Consider the following 16,331-nt stretch of genomic DNA (forward strand, 5'->3'; position numbering starts at 1 on the left):
GTCAGCAACATATGACTACATTTTTAGAAAGCAAATGTAACCTAAGGTTATATGAAGTGGACTCTGGCACTTGCACCAGTATGAGTAAAATCTTCCTCCCAGGATACTCAAAAGTGGTCAGATACTCTTAAGGCATCGTGTCAAGTTCTGTACTTCTAAACTGAAAAGGAACATTGAGGAAAATTGAAACCCGGAAGGGAATCAGAAGAGACTCAAAAGATGATTAATAGGATGAAAAATGAAACCTCCAAAGAAAGATGAGAGGAACTATTGCAGCCTTTAAAAGAAGATGAGAAGTGACAATAAAATAGTCTTACAGGGAGGATGATAGCTAGTTATTTTCAAGCTTAAGTCGGAATATGCAGAAGCAGTAATGATAAAACAGTGATGACTTCCACAGGCCCTGCAGTGGCTGGATATGTACCTCACAGCTACTCAACACCCTCCACAACTCCCAAATTCACTTCTTACTACTTGTGTTTCTGCAACATTTTTGTACTGAGTATTGCAGACCTTTAAACACTGCAGTCCCCAACCCTGGGGCCAGTACTGGTCCGTGGCCTGTGAGGAACCGGGCAGCACAGCAGGAGGTGAGCAGCAGCAAGGCAGCCATGCTTCATCTGTATTGACAGCCACTCCCCATCACTCACATCACTGCCTGAGCTCTCAGATCAGTGGTGGCATTAGATTCTCATAGGAGCACGATCCCTACTCTAAACTACACATTTGAGGGATCTAGGTTGTGCCCTCCTTATGAGAATCTAATGCCTGATGATCTGAGGTGGGGCTGAGGGGGTGATGCTAGCACTGGGGAGCAGCTGCAAATACAGATTATCACTAGCAGAGAGGTCTGACTGCACAGAGACCATAATAAGTCAATTGCTTGCAGACTCATATCAAAACCCTATCAGTGAGTGGCAAATGACAATTAAGCTGCATCTGGTGGCAGGCTTTAAATCGGAATCCAACACTTACTTTAGTCCATGCAAGGCCTGCCCATTATTTTATTTGCCACTTCTGTCCACGCCTCTTTCCTGCACTGCACATTTGTCTCAGTCATAGTTTGGGTAAGCCCACAAGCTAACCCCAGCAAAAATGAGTAAGAAACAAATGTCACTGGAAAGCTTCTTTGAAAAGGGGGAAAGACCCAATGATTGAGACAGCAGAAGACTCTTCAGACTGCCAACAAAATGAAAGCTGCATTTAAAAGAAAATACCAAGAGTCCTACTTAAATTGCAGGTTCACTGCAACAGGTGATTCATATCCTCCAAGCCTGCTTTGTATAATATGTGGCAACTGGCTATCCAACAAACCTTCAAAACTGCTTTGCCACATAGAGCCCAAGCACCCTGCATTGAAAGATAAGCCTTTGGAGTTTTTCAAAAGAAAAAAATGTGAACACCAAGAACAGAAGCAATTATTGAAGGCCACCACTTCATCAAATGTGTCTGCACTGACAGCATCATTCTTAGTGGCTAACTGCATTGCTGAAGCTAAGAAGCCCTTTACTATCAGTGAAGAGTTGGCCCTGCCTCCTGCTAAGGACATTTGCCGTGAACTTGTAGGAGAGGTTGCAGTTCAAAAGGTGGCACATGTTCCTCTTTCAGCTAGCACCATAACTACGGGAATTGATGAAATAGCAGAGGATATCGAGGCACAATTGTTAGAGAGGATTAATGAGTCACTGTTGCATGCAGTCCAGGTTGACAAGTCTACTGTTGTTGACACCAAGGCAGCAATGCTTGTTTTTGTGCCATATATTTTTTAGGAAGGTGTGTATGAGGATATGTTATCTGCACTTTTGTTGCCAACCAACACCACAGCTGCAGAACTATTCAAGTCTTTCAATGACTGCATATCAGGAAAACTGAATTGCTCATTTTGTGTGAGTATATGCACGGACAGAGCAGCTGCCACGACTGGACAGCTTTCTGGTTTCACTACTTGGGTCAAGGAGGTCGCTTCTGAGTGTGAGTCTACGCACTGTGCCATCCATAGAGAAATGCTGACTAGCCAAAAAATGTCACCTGAACTAAACAACGTTTTTCAGGATGTGATTAAAATTATCAAATACAATAAAGTACATGCCCTTAACTCATGTCTGTTCGCATAGCTCTGTGAGGAGATGGACATAGAGCACACATGTCTTCTCTTATACATAGAAGTGAGATGGCTTTCTAAAGGTAGATCACTGGCCAGACTTTCTCCCAGCTGGTGCAAGATCACCTATCTCAGCTTTCAAAAGACTTTGAGCATTACTTCCCAACCACAAAAGACCCCCAAACTGGGAAGGAATGGATCTGCGACCCATTTGTGAATAAGCCAGGTGAATTGACTTTGTCCATGCTAAAAGAGGATCAACTGCTTGAGATCGCAAATGACAATGGCTGTAAAAGTATGTCTGAGACAACTTCATATCTCTGTATCTTCTGGATTAACGTCAAGGGGGAATATCCTGAGATTGCCAGAAAAGCACTGAAAAGCCTGCTTGCATTTTCAACATCCTATCTTTGAGAAGCAGGGTTTTCTGCAGTGACAGCAACCAAAATGAGATTACGGAGTAGACTGGACATAAGCAACACACTTCAGGCGTCACTGTCTCTCATTACCCACTGGATGGGACTGTCTAGTTGCAGGCAAACCTCACGGCTCCCACTGATTCTGCATTATGGTGAGTTGTATAATTATTTCATTATATATTACAATGTAATAATAATAGAAATGAAGTGCACAATAAATGTAATACACTTGAATCATTCTGAAACCACTCCCCCAACTCCTACCCCTGTCTGTGGAAAAACTGTCTTCCATGAAACTGGTCCCTGGTGCCAAAAAGGTTAGAGTCTGCTGCTTTAACATGTTGGCCATACATTAAGCAATAAGATTTGGTACTAGGGAGTACAATGTATTAATACAAGTAAGTAAATGCTAGGTAAGTGCTTTTCAATGGTAAAGAATTTAAACATTTCTTATAGCAAAGGGATTTTAGGTGTGAAATAAGAAAGAATTCCCTAAATGAGACATCGAAGATACATGGAAACTCCTTTGATGGAAGCTTTTTAAAATCGCTTTCTTTTTCAGGCAAATTACCGTATCATGTTCCTAAAGGTGAGGAATTTCCATATCCCTTCCAGAGTTATAAGATTCTATTTTTCAGTACTGAAATAAAATCCTCCTCTAAAAAAATTTATTACATTTTTATTTACACAGAACCCAGAGACTTAAAAACTAAGGAAAATAAGGGTGATAGAAAGCAAACTGTCCCCAAAAAGGGAAACCAGAAACAAAAGATCCAGTTACACACACAAACACCAGTAGGAAGCCCCACTCTCCCAACATAAAACTGAGATACAAGAATAAGCAAAAGTAAAGAGCTTTGATGAAGGAGACAGTTGAGGTTCCTAAAGTGCATTTAAAATAACAAATCCAAAGACATTGAAAAAAGCATAAATTATGTCTTACACACTGCACAGTTATGTACAGATAAAACTTTGTTTAATATCTCATGTTAGAGAATATTATGAAGTTATAAAGACTGTGACAAGGATATTTTCACAGTTGGTTTCTCTGTTCTTTTATCTGCTGATCACTTTCCTCCTTGTACTTATCCCTTTCCCCAATACCCCAGGAGGAAATGGACCTGAAACCATGTGCTCTTTTTCTTTCTCTCTTTTCCCTCTTTCATTTCGTACCTCCTCCTCGCTTTCACCCTTGCCTATACCTTATGCCTCTGGTGACAATCCTTAAGCACTACAGAGCCAATAAATAGGCAAAACTGTGCCAACCATTTTCTTTTCTTTTTTTTTTTTTTTTGAGACAGAGTCTCACTCTGTTGCCCAGGCTAGAGTGAGTGCCGTGGCGTCAGCCTAGCTCACAGCAACCTCAAACTCCTGAGCTCAAGCGATCCTCCTGTCTCAGCCTCCCGAGTAGCTGGGACTACAGGCATGTGCCACCATGCCCGGCTAATTTTTTCTATATATATTTTTAGCTGTCCATATAATTTCTTTCTATTTTTAGTAGAGATGGGGTCTCGCTCTTGCTCAGGCTGGTCTCGAACACCTGAGCTCAAACGATCCGCCCACCTCGGCCTCCCAGAGTGCTAGGATTACAGGCGTGAGCCACCGCGCCCGGCCCAACCATTTTCTTAGCACATTTCTTTCCAGCCACATTATTCTTTCCACGTTTCTCCTTATTTGTGAATCATTACCCATTTATCGACTTTTGCCCTATGCCTATTCTCTACAAAACACAACCACTCATTGCTTCAACATAAGCTATACTACTGCATTTTTATTTCTTTCGGAACATCAAAACGATGTAGCGTTCTTTAGGAGCAGATCCCCAGGGGTGGAATTCTGAATGAACTGGAGACACAAATAAAAAGGATTTCCTCAAAGCCCCAGTTAAGTATTGCAATAAATATTACAAAACTACTCCACCTAGTGGACCCTCAATCTGCTGTGGAAAATGCTCCACTGTTTCTAAAAGCAAAGTTTTGGAAACAAACCTCTACCACTCAGTTTCCCTAATACCAAATCATATAGCATTTGTACCTCACGGGTCAGGAATTAAGAAAGAATCATTTTATTGCGTGTGTGTGTGTTTTCTTTTTTGGGTGGTGAGGGCAGGTTATTCATGAAAAAAAAAAAGATGTACTTTCTTTAAAGATAAAGGAGCAATATGCGAAGCAAGACTTTAGAGTTTTCTTTTAGCTTTAATATTCTTACTCTGTGAAATCTTTCATAAGGATTTTCTAACATAGCAATTACACAAAGACTTGATTTTTCCTGCATGTGAAAGAATACAGTGGCTTCCTCAGAAAGAATGTAGCTCTCACAAGAAAGATAAAATTCAAGAAATAAGGACTATCTGCCATACCAACATGGAATTCACTTTTCTTTAGGAGTTCAAGTATTATTTTTTAAAAATTGAGAATGATAGAAACTTAGAAAGCAAATACGCTTTCATACTACGTTTTTTAAAAACTACAAGTGGGGAGAGTATTAGTGTATTTTTGAGGAATCTATCAAATATACCAAAACAGCAATATTTCCCATATCTTCTGTTAGTAAAATATATGTAGAGAAGAAAATATATGAACCCTTCAGAATATGTTAAAGAGCAAGAACTTGAGAAACAAGACATGGAAGAACCTGAGAAGAACTCACTCAGCAAGTGCCAAAAGATAATTTCAGAGCGCTTATTAATAAGGCAACATCACAGGTACAAATAAACTTCACCCAAATGTGTCATCCTCACCCAATTTCCTCATTCTGTTTAAACACTTCAAAATTTCACAAATCTGTAAGCTTACTTATTCATGCAATATTTTGCCCATTTCTCTTCTAAGTCACTTCTGACCACTACCATAGCCTTCCTTTAGCCTACACTCTACGAGCTAGAGCTAGACTCTATCCCTTCTGCCCCGACCTGTCCTACATGAAAAGAATCACCAATAAGCATATTAAACACTTGCTCAAGTCAATTCTTTACTAAGAAGGATAGAGCTGTTTCCAATTTCCACTTATAGTTTTGAAATTTGACAAGCTTCAAAATGTGCCACCAAGCACTGAGGCAAACACTGCTAACTGCATATTCTCCCCCCTCTTCCTTAACAATTTTGTTTGGGGGTGGTTCCATCAACCCCACTGCCACTAAGGTGGTCAAGCAACCCACTTTTAGCCAATGAGATCTATATGATACTGTCCCAGTTGGACCTAAAAACAAATCTATTGTTTTCCCAATGAAAAGGGGAAAACTAGGCTACGTGTGCCTTTTGCCTTTTTCTCTTCTTCCTGCCTAGAATGTGGGCTTAATATCTGCATATGCAGGAACCTTCTGGCAAGATGAAAACCCCCTACTAGGGAGCAACAAGAGACAGCCTGTACCCAATAATACTGTCAAGCAGCAACTGCAGCCCTAGATTATTTTAACTAGAGAAAAAGAGACCTCTCTGTGCTAAGCCATGGTAGTGAGAGTGCCGCTGCGTTTCCTGGAGCACGATCCTAACTGATGCAAGCGCCACTGCACCTAGCCATCCCCTTTAGTCTGGATACTTTCCATGCTCAAAGTATCTTGATTTAAAAACTCTCATCCTAAAAGGTTTGGCAATTTCTTATAAAGTTAAACATATGCTTACCATATGACCAACCAATCCCACTCCCAGGTATTTGTCCAAACCAGATAAAAACATATATTCAAAATAAAACCCTATACATAAATGTTTATGAAGACTTTATAAAGGCAGAATACTGGAAACAATTCTCAACTGGGAAATGGAGAAACAAAATTCAGCCATAAAAAACAAACTGCTACCTTCAACAACATGGATGAATCTCAAAGGCACTATAATAAGTTGCAAGAGTTAGACTCAAAAAGCCACATAGTGTATGACTTCATTTATGTGATGTTCTGCAAAGGTATGAATATAGGACCAGAAAACAGATCAGTAGTTGCCAGGGGGTCGGGGGGAGGTTGCCCATGAAGAGCATAAGGGAATTTTTGGGAGTGATGAAACATTGTTCTATATCTTGATTGTAATAGTGTTCATAGGACTGTATATATTTGTCAGAATTATCCATTATAAATTAGGGTAAATTTTACTGTATGTATAATATACTTTAAAATAAATGGGGAGGGGTGCACGTCACCTTTAATAGGAAGTCTTATAAAACAAATTGATGGTCCTACCCTCCCCAAAGACTCCAAGTACCTCTCGACCAAACATTATCCCTACATGGCTAAAATTATCAGTTGCCTGTAGTTTTATGGCCACCTCATGTATATTTATCCTACATCTCACATTAGAGTGAGAGTCTTAATGGCAAGAGTATATTCCTGTCTGTTTTTGGTGACATCAGCCATATACAGCAAAATCTGCCTTTTCAAATACAGAATGTTTACTTCTAATTTTCAAACTAAACCATTGCCAAGAAGTTATTCAAAGATATCATTATGTCCATTAACATATATTCAAAGGCTACTGAGATTATTTGCTAATATCAGAAAATTAAACCAGTCTTCTACCAAAGACTTTATGTAAATACACACTACCTAGGCTAGTTTTCATCTTCATATACTAAGATTCTTCAAGTTTCTCCAGTCAGTAGAAAAGTTTTTCCTTTAATCACTTGTTGCACAAAACCACAAGGGGGCATAGTTCACACTGGTATAGGGAAAAGCTAAATTAAAAAGTAATGCATTCAAATACAGATCAATTTGGTTTGTCTTGGTGATGGTCTGTCCTACGTGGTGAGAATTTGATGTTCAAAACCACAGCAGTTTAAGTACTATTATTTACACTACTGATTTCCAGTGATAATTATTAATCAGATCAACACATTTCTTCCCAACTTCTCTAAAAACAAAGGCAGAGTTCAAAACATGACTAAGAATGCAAGTCTCAGCAAGATTTCCCAACCACTTACTTGTGTGTACCAAAATAGAATTATACCCATAATATAAATATTTTCAAGCCCCATTTATATATATGAACATTTACAAGCATCCCCTATATCTATGGCAACATGGAATATAAACAGCCATGTAAAAGATGGTTCTTACATTTCTAAAGCTTACACTTAATTCAAGAATAAAAGATATATATGCAAAGAAGTTCACCAACAGGGCCGTAATAAAGGACATTTATCCTAAAGAGGCAGAGGGGGGACACAGCATTCAAAGAACAGCAAGAAATTGCTCTAGGGTGATGAGGATGGGGCAGGATTTCAGCTAGGCTAAGAGCAATGAGCAGAACTTCAAAGACAGAGAAAGTAAAATTTTCTAGAAGCAGCAGGATGAGCAAAACTAAGAGGGTAAAAAGGTCACAAACCTCATATGAGATATGATAAATAACAATAAGTCTCGTTGAGAGAAAAAGCTCCTATAAGCAAATAATGTGGAAATAACCAGAAAAGGTAAATTAAACCCACACTATAGAATTCTGACTGCCAGTTCTAAGTTTTGTTTTCACTGGCATTTTAGCTGATTAAAATAAAATCAGTTTAATAAACTATTAAATTTTATACTACACAGTCACCTATATAACTAAGAAATATATGTATATTGAACATCTAATTTTGAACAAAGAATATGAAAAAAACCCTAAACTTCTCAGTAGTCAAGTCAGTTCCTTAAGTCAAATAGTACCACTGAATATTCACCTGCAGAGTACATTTCAGTTTAAAATAAAAAGTGTGATTTTCTTGAACAGGACTTAGCAATTGAGCCAGAGCTGGGATTTGGCCTGGTGGGTACGATGAAGGACAATGGAATAAAGGGACTAAGATAATGACAAGAGTGGCTGAAGTGAGCTACGCTGGGTAGAGAAGTAAAGGCAGAAGGGGAGTGACAGAAAGAGAAGGTAAAGGAGTTAAGGGACGGGAAGCCTCTACTAGTCCAAGCCCAGGTAGAGGTGACAGTGAGCAGGATGGATGGGAAGTGATGCTCAAAGAGGAGTATGTCCAACTGCAAAATCCACGGTGTGGCCATGCAAGTAGGTAGCCGAAACTGCATGGTGGTGAAAGACAATGGAAAGTTTCGGTAAAAGGTGTTGAATGAATTCAAAATATACATATTTCCATTGCAGCATCAAATGTGCCAAGAGGAGGTGGCAAAGACAACCCCTCTTAAGAATCACTGGGGAGGTGTCAGAATTGAAGAGAGCTATAGAGACATATGGCGGGAAGCTCAGAGAAAGGCCAAATTGGAGTAATCATCTGGAATCACCATCAAGGAGGCCCTACATATGTCACAAAATCAGTCACTTTTTGTTCTTGTTTTATGTGACCTTTCCATTGCAATCTGCACTGCTAACCATATCGTCCTTCTTGAAATTCTCCCCTCCACTGGCTTCCATGACATACCATAGTCCTAGTTTTCTTCTACTTCTCTGGCTCCCACTCAGCAGCCTTGCTGGCTTTTACTCTCTATTAGACCTTTCAATGTCGGAAGACTCAAGGTTCAATGTTAGGCTACCTTCTCTTTTCCCTCTACTCTCTCTCTGCGGGGTCTCTTCTACATTTACAGTTTCATGCTTCAAAAACAACCATCCCCAGTCTGAGTCCCAATGCCTACTCAACATCTTCCAATATAATAGATGTCTCAGGATCTCCTCACACTCAACAATGTCCAAAATCAATACCTCCAAACCCTGTCCTCTTCCCCATCTTAGTAACACGTCCCACCTTTCAAAGAGGTACGCAGACTAGAAACTTGGGTTCTCCTCAAAACTTCTCCCCTCCTCAACCTCAATCATTTAATCAGCAAATACTGCCCATTTTCATCTCCCAAATGTTCTATATTCACCTAGCTCTCTCCATCCCCACAACTGCCATCTTTTTAAAGCTCACCTCTCTTAACCTGTACTCTTACCTGTACTCAGTTACTTGAACATGCCAACCTCTGTCTGACCACTAATCCCTGCCTCCCCTTATCTTTCCCTAGTTAGTTCTGAATTCAGCACAACCTCCTTATGGCATGGAACACCCTCATCTACCAGACTAGACTAGGTCCTTTCCTCATCTATGCTGAGCAGGAAGAAAGAGTAAGAGCATTGCGGGAGAGTGAAATAGCTACATAAAGAGAAAAACAGAGTTGTTGAACTTGTTTGCCATTAATTTAATAGTCTTTCCATGTTTCCCAGTTTATATAATCACTTACTTTATACAACTACGAGAAATAAAAGGACCAAAGCTGGCAGATCAGGAAGTCATTTCAGACCTTCCCTGTAGCCTTAAGTGAACTCAAAACTTCAGAGGTTCAACAACAGTTTACTTAGATAACGTCGCAGTAGCTTTATTAATCAATACTGAGTAGTAACCACTATCACTCTCCTCAAGAGAATTAAACATTTATAAAAGGGGCTGGCACCAGTGAGCTGCACTAACCTCCAATTGATCAAAGTCAGAACTAAGCAGTTGGGGAAAAACCCTAGTGTCTTAGCAGTTAGCCCATTTTCATCCCATCTAGCAGGATACAATCTTAAATAACATCATCATCAGTTCTTTACAACCTACATACAAGACAGGAAGTAGAGTTAACATTTCTTGTTTGATTATTCCTTTGTGCAAAAAAAGAAAAAGAGATACAACCAACAGATAAATTCTTCACTAAGCCAAACTATAATACTTCATGGTCTGTCTTGGTCTATTTTATGTTGCTATAACTGAATACTTGGGACTGGGTAATTTATAAAGAGAAATTTATTTCCTACAGTTCTGGAGGCTGGGAAATCCAAGGTTGAAGGACCACATCTAGTGAGGGCCTTCTTCCTAGAGGGGACTCTCTGCATAGTCCTGAGGTGACTCGGGGCATCACATGACAAGGGAGCTCACGGGAGACAGGCAAACTGGCTTTTACAAAAGACCCACTCTTGTGATAATTACCCCATGCCATGGATAACCTATTAATCCATTCATCTATGAACGGATTAACTCATCCATGAGGGCAGAACCCTCAAGACCCAATCATCTTGCCAAGGTTCCACCTCTCAACACTGCTATATTTGCAGACCAAGTTTCTAACACATGAACTTTTGAGGAACACAAACTACAACATGGTCTCAACTTCTTCAACTTCTAAGTTTGACCTTGCAATTGGCTAAGGTTCCCGTATCACTGCCAACACTGAGTCTTCCTACACTACATCATTATTCTTAAATATTTATTTTTCACATACTAAATTCCAGGTATTATGCAAAGCACAGCAGAATCAAAGATATCTAAGACTAGGGCAAAGGATAATGCAATGTGACAAATACTACCATGGTTGTATTATTAAGCTATGTATTCACAAAGACATAGTAAATAATGCTTTAGGGTAGTTTAGTTCAGAGATTTATAGCCAATCCACACACACCAGAGTATAAATCAACTATGCCACTAAGCACATTAGTTCAGCTGACATTTTCTTCCTTAGCAAAACTTTCTTGATGAAGGACGTAATGTATTGATTACATTCTGGTACAAGCTTCTTATGACGTTATAGACAGGCAGTCTGGTAGCACTGATACAGAGGAAATGAAGAGTAAGAAGAGAGTGACAAATCAGGAGACCTTTAGGCCTACAAGGTCAAGATTTTGCCAAAGAGATAAAGGGAAAAAGGCATTTTGGTGTACCTTACTCCAGGTGACCTAGATTCCTTCATTTGTTAGCCAAAGATGCTCTTGAAATTTTATTGTATCTACCAAATCCATGTCGACTGGTTTGACTCTACTTGTTTAAAATTAAATTCCTCCAACTGTCGCTTCACCTTCATCCAATTCTTCGCTCTGCACACAGTATTACTATCTGATATTTATATATACTTTTACTGAGTTCTATTTGTTCTCAGTTCTGAATCTTCATGTGAAAGCCTGAAAGGGCAGCACCTAACTTGTTCACATCTGGCACATCACTCCAAATGTAAGTGGATTTAAACTGAAAACTTAAACTAAGTTTAACAAAGTACAAATGTAACCTGCTACTCAAAACAGTTTTAAGTATCTTTCTTGACCTTTAAGGATAATTCTTTTTTTTATCTCAGGTTCTTCTTGGTTTTCAATTCCAGGAAAGCAGTATTTGACTTTAAAAGTGCATCTGATCATTCTAATAGTTCTGCCTTAGTCTTCTGCTTCAGGATAAAGTATCCTTTCTGAGAAGATAGTAAAATAGTGACCTAGTGCAATTTTTCTTAAGTATATTATAGTTAGACATCAACTAAGCTTTCTTCCTTAATAAATGTAAAATCACAAGTCACATGGCAAAGCTCAAATTCCTTAAACTTTAATTACAGGAATGAATTCCTGGTCTTTCATAGCTAAGGACAAATATATGTATATCTTGTTCACACTGTACCCCCTTTGCCTAACATATAGCAATCATTCAACAATTTTTTGTTGAAAAAAATCAAAAGAGTAACCATAGCTATGTATGTATTTTTCGATAAGAGCACCCACCCATTATTGCTTTAGCTACTGAACATCTAATAGGTGACATGTAGTAGCTCCCTTCAAAGAATAGCATGCAGTGCCATTATAACACATCTGTTATTTAAATCAAGAGTTCCTACTAGGTATCCCCAAAACTATGTTCAGTAATAATCTCATATAATACAGCTTACAGTCCTGCTCCCTAGTTCCAACATTACAAAGAAATTCAATGAATTTATACTAACAAGCCTTGCCACTGTAAAATAGTTATTTCACTAGTTCTGAACTCTTTACTCACTTCCTCCTTTCTTCCCTCCATCTTGCGATCTCCTCTGGAGTGTCTAACTTGATCTTCTTCATACCAGGAGCATGCATCTAGGGAGAAAAACCCTGCTGAACATCAGGAAGCACAGTTGTTTCCACCAGTAAATTTAATGTTGGATATAATTTTAAAATTAAGTAAGTAGGTTTTATCTATTCATCATACGACTTTTCCTTTAAAGGAAAAAGAACAATTTCTCATGTGTTTAGATTAATGCTATTGATGGGGGAGAAAAGGTATAACATAATTTTAGATCCAAAGCAGCTATGCCACCCATTTTCTCAAATGACATTAAATACTCAAATGAATGACTTACCAATCAAAACTGAGGGAGACAGCTAAAGAAATGAGTAGGTATGACAATGTGAAGCACCATGGTGTAGTAAAACAGCATGGAATTTGGAGTCAAGAAACTCAAATGCAAGAATCAGTCCTAAGGCCTCGGGCAAGTCATTTTTTTTTTTAAATCTCTTAAATGGGGCCAATATTTACTTATTTCACATAGTTGTTCATGAGGATAAAACTGAATAAGAGACGTAAAAATTCTTTACAAAGTACTCCATGAATGTTACTTATTACTAGGCTATGTAAATGAAGAACTACAACGGTAACAGACCAATAAAATGAGCATGCACCAAAAAAAGATAGGGTTAAAAAAAAAACAAACATGAGAACTTACATTTCTCCAATGGAACTGGACAATCTTCTCATGTGCACTAAAAGAGCAATCTACTTCAGGACACTACAAGAGTTTAAAAAAAAAAAAGCCTAATGCTTTCCATATTAAATTCACCCTATTATACATATACAAACATATTCTGGTCATATTACATAGTTATCCCATCCATGTGGCATTATCACTATATACTTTTGTCAGAAACAAAACAAAGATCACTCCAAAAGAGAGCTGCACTTAAAAAGGAATGACACTCTCAAAATACATGATACAGTAATACATCTTATTTAGTTCTCCACTTCATTGAAAGCATGACATCAGCAATGATGTAAAATGTTCTTAATTTTATGGGAATGAGGGACACTCTCATAAACAAAAGAGAACTTTTCCACATCCCAAAAACTTTCTTTTTAACTTTTTAAACATTCTGGTTAAATTCTTTTTAAAAGTACTTAACAAGGTCTGGACCATCCTTCAAGGCATGGCCAAATTACACAGTATAGTTTAATGGTCAAGGGCAACCTTCAAAGGAAAAGAACTCACAACTGCACAGGACAACTGGAGCGGAGGCCCAGCCTCTTACCAAGCAGTGGAGGTGCACAGAGAGCTGCCACATCTCCCTGTCTTTGCTGCCATCTTACCTCTTCCAGAAGCAGTGGGTTCCCACCCTCAAACTGCAAATCCCAGGGTCACTGTCTTCATTTGTCAAGTTACCAAACTGTATTTCTATGAAACTATAAACTTTTAAGGAAAACAAACTTGGGATTTTGACCAAACATACAAATAGAAGGCCATTTTCCTATATACATTTCATAACAACCAAGAGAACCTACTTTTGTATGTTCAGACATGTGACTGTCATACTTTTCTTGAGTTTTAAAACCACGATCACAGGTATCACAAAAGAAGTGAAAAACTGGTTCTCTTCTTTTCTGCAAACAAAAACAAAGAGGAATTAAACTTTTGATGAAAAATTTCTACTCAACATTAAAAATATAGCTATCCCTCTAGTAATATATACTTTGATTTTTCACATTACCCTTAGATGTGGGAGAAACTTCTGAATATATTTCTAATGAAGGGATGATTCTGTTTCTTTATTTTATTTTTAGCAAATATATGAGCAAAAGCCAGCCATGATTTAAAAAATTTTTAAACTACGTAGAGCTAATACAAACCACGAATAGATTTCAAATTGGTAATCTAATTAAGTCTTAGTACAGCATATGTCAAGATGATCTAAAAATAAATATTTAGAGTAAAAATAGCATTTCATCTTTTAGGAAAAAATAACTGTATGTATTTTTTAGATCACAGCAGGGGGAAGAATCATTTAGGTAAAGATTAGTTACTTTTGATTTCCAACTTGCTATTTTCACGCTTAAACAGAAAATAAAAAAGATAATTAAAACAATAGACCATATAGAAAATGGTTTCAGGAATTGCTTTTCTATCGAAGTAGTATCTATTCCTATGTTAAAAAAAAAATCAAGAAAATCAAAAGGTTTGTGTCATTATAGTTTGTTCTTAATTCCATGCTTCAACTTTATAACAGAAAAAGTTTGGACTTCTATTCTTCTTCCTAAATTCCATCCCTCCCCTCCCAATCTGCTAGTAATATTATATTTTTCTACATTATCAAGGTTTAATAACATTTACATTTATCTGTAACCATAATTCTCAATTATTTTCACTCCTGACACTGTATTGAAATGGACTCAATGTTTTCTTTTTCCATAATTTCTCCATTTCTCAAAAAGATTTTGCTTGAAGTTTTTGCTTACAGCTAAGATCCTTAAAAAATTCTGTTTATAGCAAGGCTTCACTGTGTCAATAATGGACACAAAACACTGAGACAGTTAAGATAGAAATGCAAGATATGAAACAGTGACATAGGGACCAAAGTGTCAAATTCAAGAACATCTTAAAAATACCTTTTTTTTCTGTTTTCTACCGGGAGGTAAGTTGAAGGCAGTGAACTTCGCATCATATTTTCGTGGAGAATGAGAATGTTTAACTAAAAAACAAAAAGAGATCCATGAATGTTTGCAACTACACAACTATTTTAAATTTTATTTCCCATAACATGTCACAAGTATTTGAGTAAAAACTCTGGCCAACTACTCCTTTCAGAAAGAATAGTAGCACAAACAAGTTAACAAAGATAAAGACTAGTCTACCAAATAAGTATTTTACTTTTTTTTTTTTTTAGAGACAAGGTCTCACTCTACTCCTCAGACTAGAGTACAATGGCACGATCACAGCCTGGGCCTCCAGAGTAGCTAGGACTAGAGGCACATGCCACCACACCTGGCTAATTTTTTTTCATAGAGATGGGGTCTCACTATGTTGCCCAGGTTGGTCTGGAACTCCTGGCCTCAAGCAATGCTCCAGTCTCAGCCTCTGAAAGCACTGGAATTACAGTCAAGAGCCACTGCACCTGGTCCCAATAAATATTTTCCAAATAAAGAAAAACTGTTGAGATTACATGTCCACAGATGCTTTCAGCATCTAAGTACAGGAATAGACAATCTAACCTGATGAAATCTAACCTGATGACTAACAATGACATTTAAAACTACACTACTATCATTCTTTGATTTATCTCTCTCCACAGCACTCATTACCTTCTATTACATAATGTTTTATTTTGCTTACTGTCTGTCTTCCTACACTACAGAGATACTAAGCTCCATAATAATAAGGATTTTTGTATATTTTTTTCACTGCTATATTTCCAGTTCCTGGTACATAGTTGGAATTCAACAAATAACTGCTAAACTGAATAAACAGGCGGCAAAAATATTCTAGTTGAACATATTTTGAGACATTAATGACCAGACTTCAAGAATGCAAGGCAGAGTGGAGAGAGGAAAGGGAGAAATGGGAGAGGGAAGAACGGATGTAACAAAGTAAAGGGGTGCTACGACAAGGACCAACAGCCTACCGGGAAGGTTGTAGGGCTTCTGATGCTGAGGGAAAACAGCAGGAGATTGTCTCCAGTACCATGATGTCAAAGCCTGGAAATTCCAGGAAGGCTGGCCGTTTAGTTGAGGCTGAGAATCAACGGGGGCCTGGGCGTCGAAGGGGGGCTGTGCCCCAGGAAGAATCTGGGCGTCGAAGGGGGGTGGCGCTCCGGGGAGAGTCTGGGCTTCCCTGCGGCGCTCTGTCTCCGAGGTACGCTCTGACCCGGCTGCAGGAGTCGACGACGGTGGCTGTGGCGGCAGCATGCCCCAGAGCATCCAGTTGTTCGGTAGCTGGGCAGAGTTGCTCAAGGGTCCTAACGTGGGAGTCAGCTCGGGAGCCGGAAGCCATCCCGTAGGACTCACGAAACCACTAGTCGGCTGAGCCATGCCATCCACTAGGTCCGGAGCCGAACATGCGTCTGTGGAGCAAGCCTTAGGCGTCACTTCCGCTCCCGTGA

General features: G+C 38.6%; 1 protein-coding gene across 1 annotated transcript in view; it reads right to left on the minus strand.

Moving 5' to 3' along the window:
* Positions 1–16,273, minus strand: part of NUFIP1 (nuclear FMR1 interacting protein 1) — a 38,917-nt gene extending 22,644 nt beyond the window's left edge. The window contains exons 1-5 of the mRNA XM_069467229.1: positions 15,855–16,273; positions 14,842–14,924; positions 13,741–13,839; positions 12,911–12,973; positions 12,208–12,284 (exon numbers count right to left, since the gene is read on the minus strand). Coding sequence (XP_069323330.1) covers positions 12,208–12,284; positions 12,911–12,973; positions 13,741–13,839; positions 14,842–14,924; positions 15,855–16,260 — 728 coding nt within the window. The 5' untranslated portion in view covers positions 16,261–16,273. The remainder of the gene's footprint in view (positions 1–12,207; positions 12,285–12,910; positions 12,974–13,740; positions 13,840–14,841; positions 14,925–15,854) is intronic.
* Between the last annotated feature and the right edge of the window lie 58 nt (positions 16,274–16,331).

Source organism: Eulemur rufifrons, chromosome 4 (genome assembly GCF_041146395.1).
Source record: "Eulemur rufifrons isolate Redbay chromosome 4, OSU_ERuf_1, whole genome shotgun sequence".
NCBI lineage: Eukaryota > Metazoa > Chordata > Mammalia > Primates > Lemuridae > Eulemur > Eulemur rufifrons.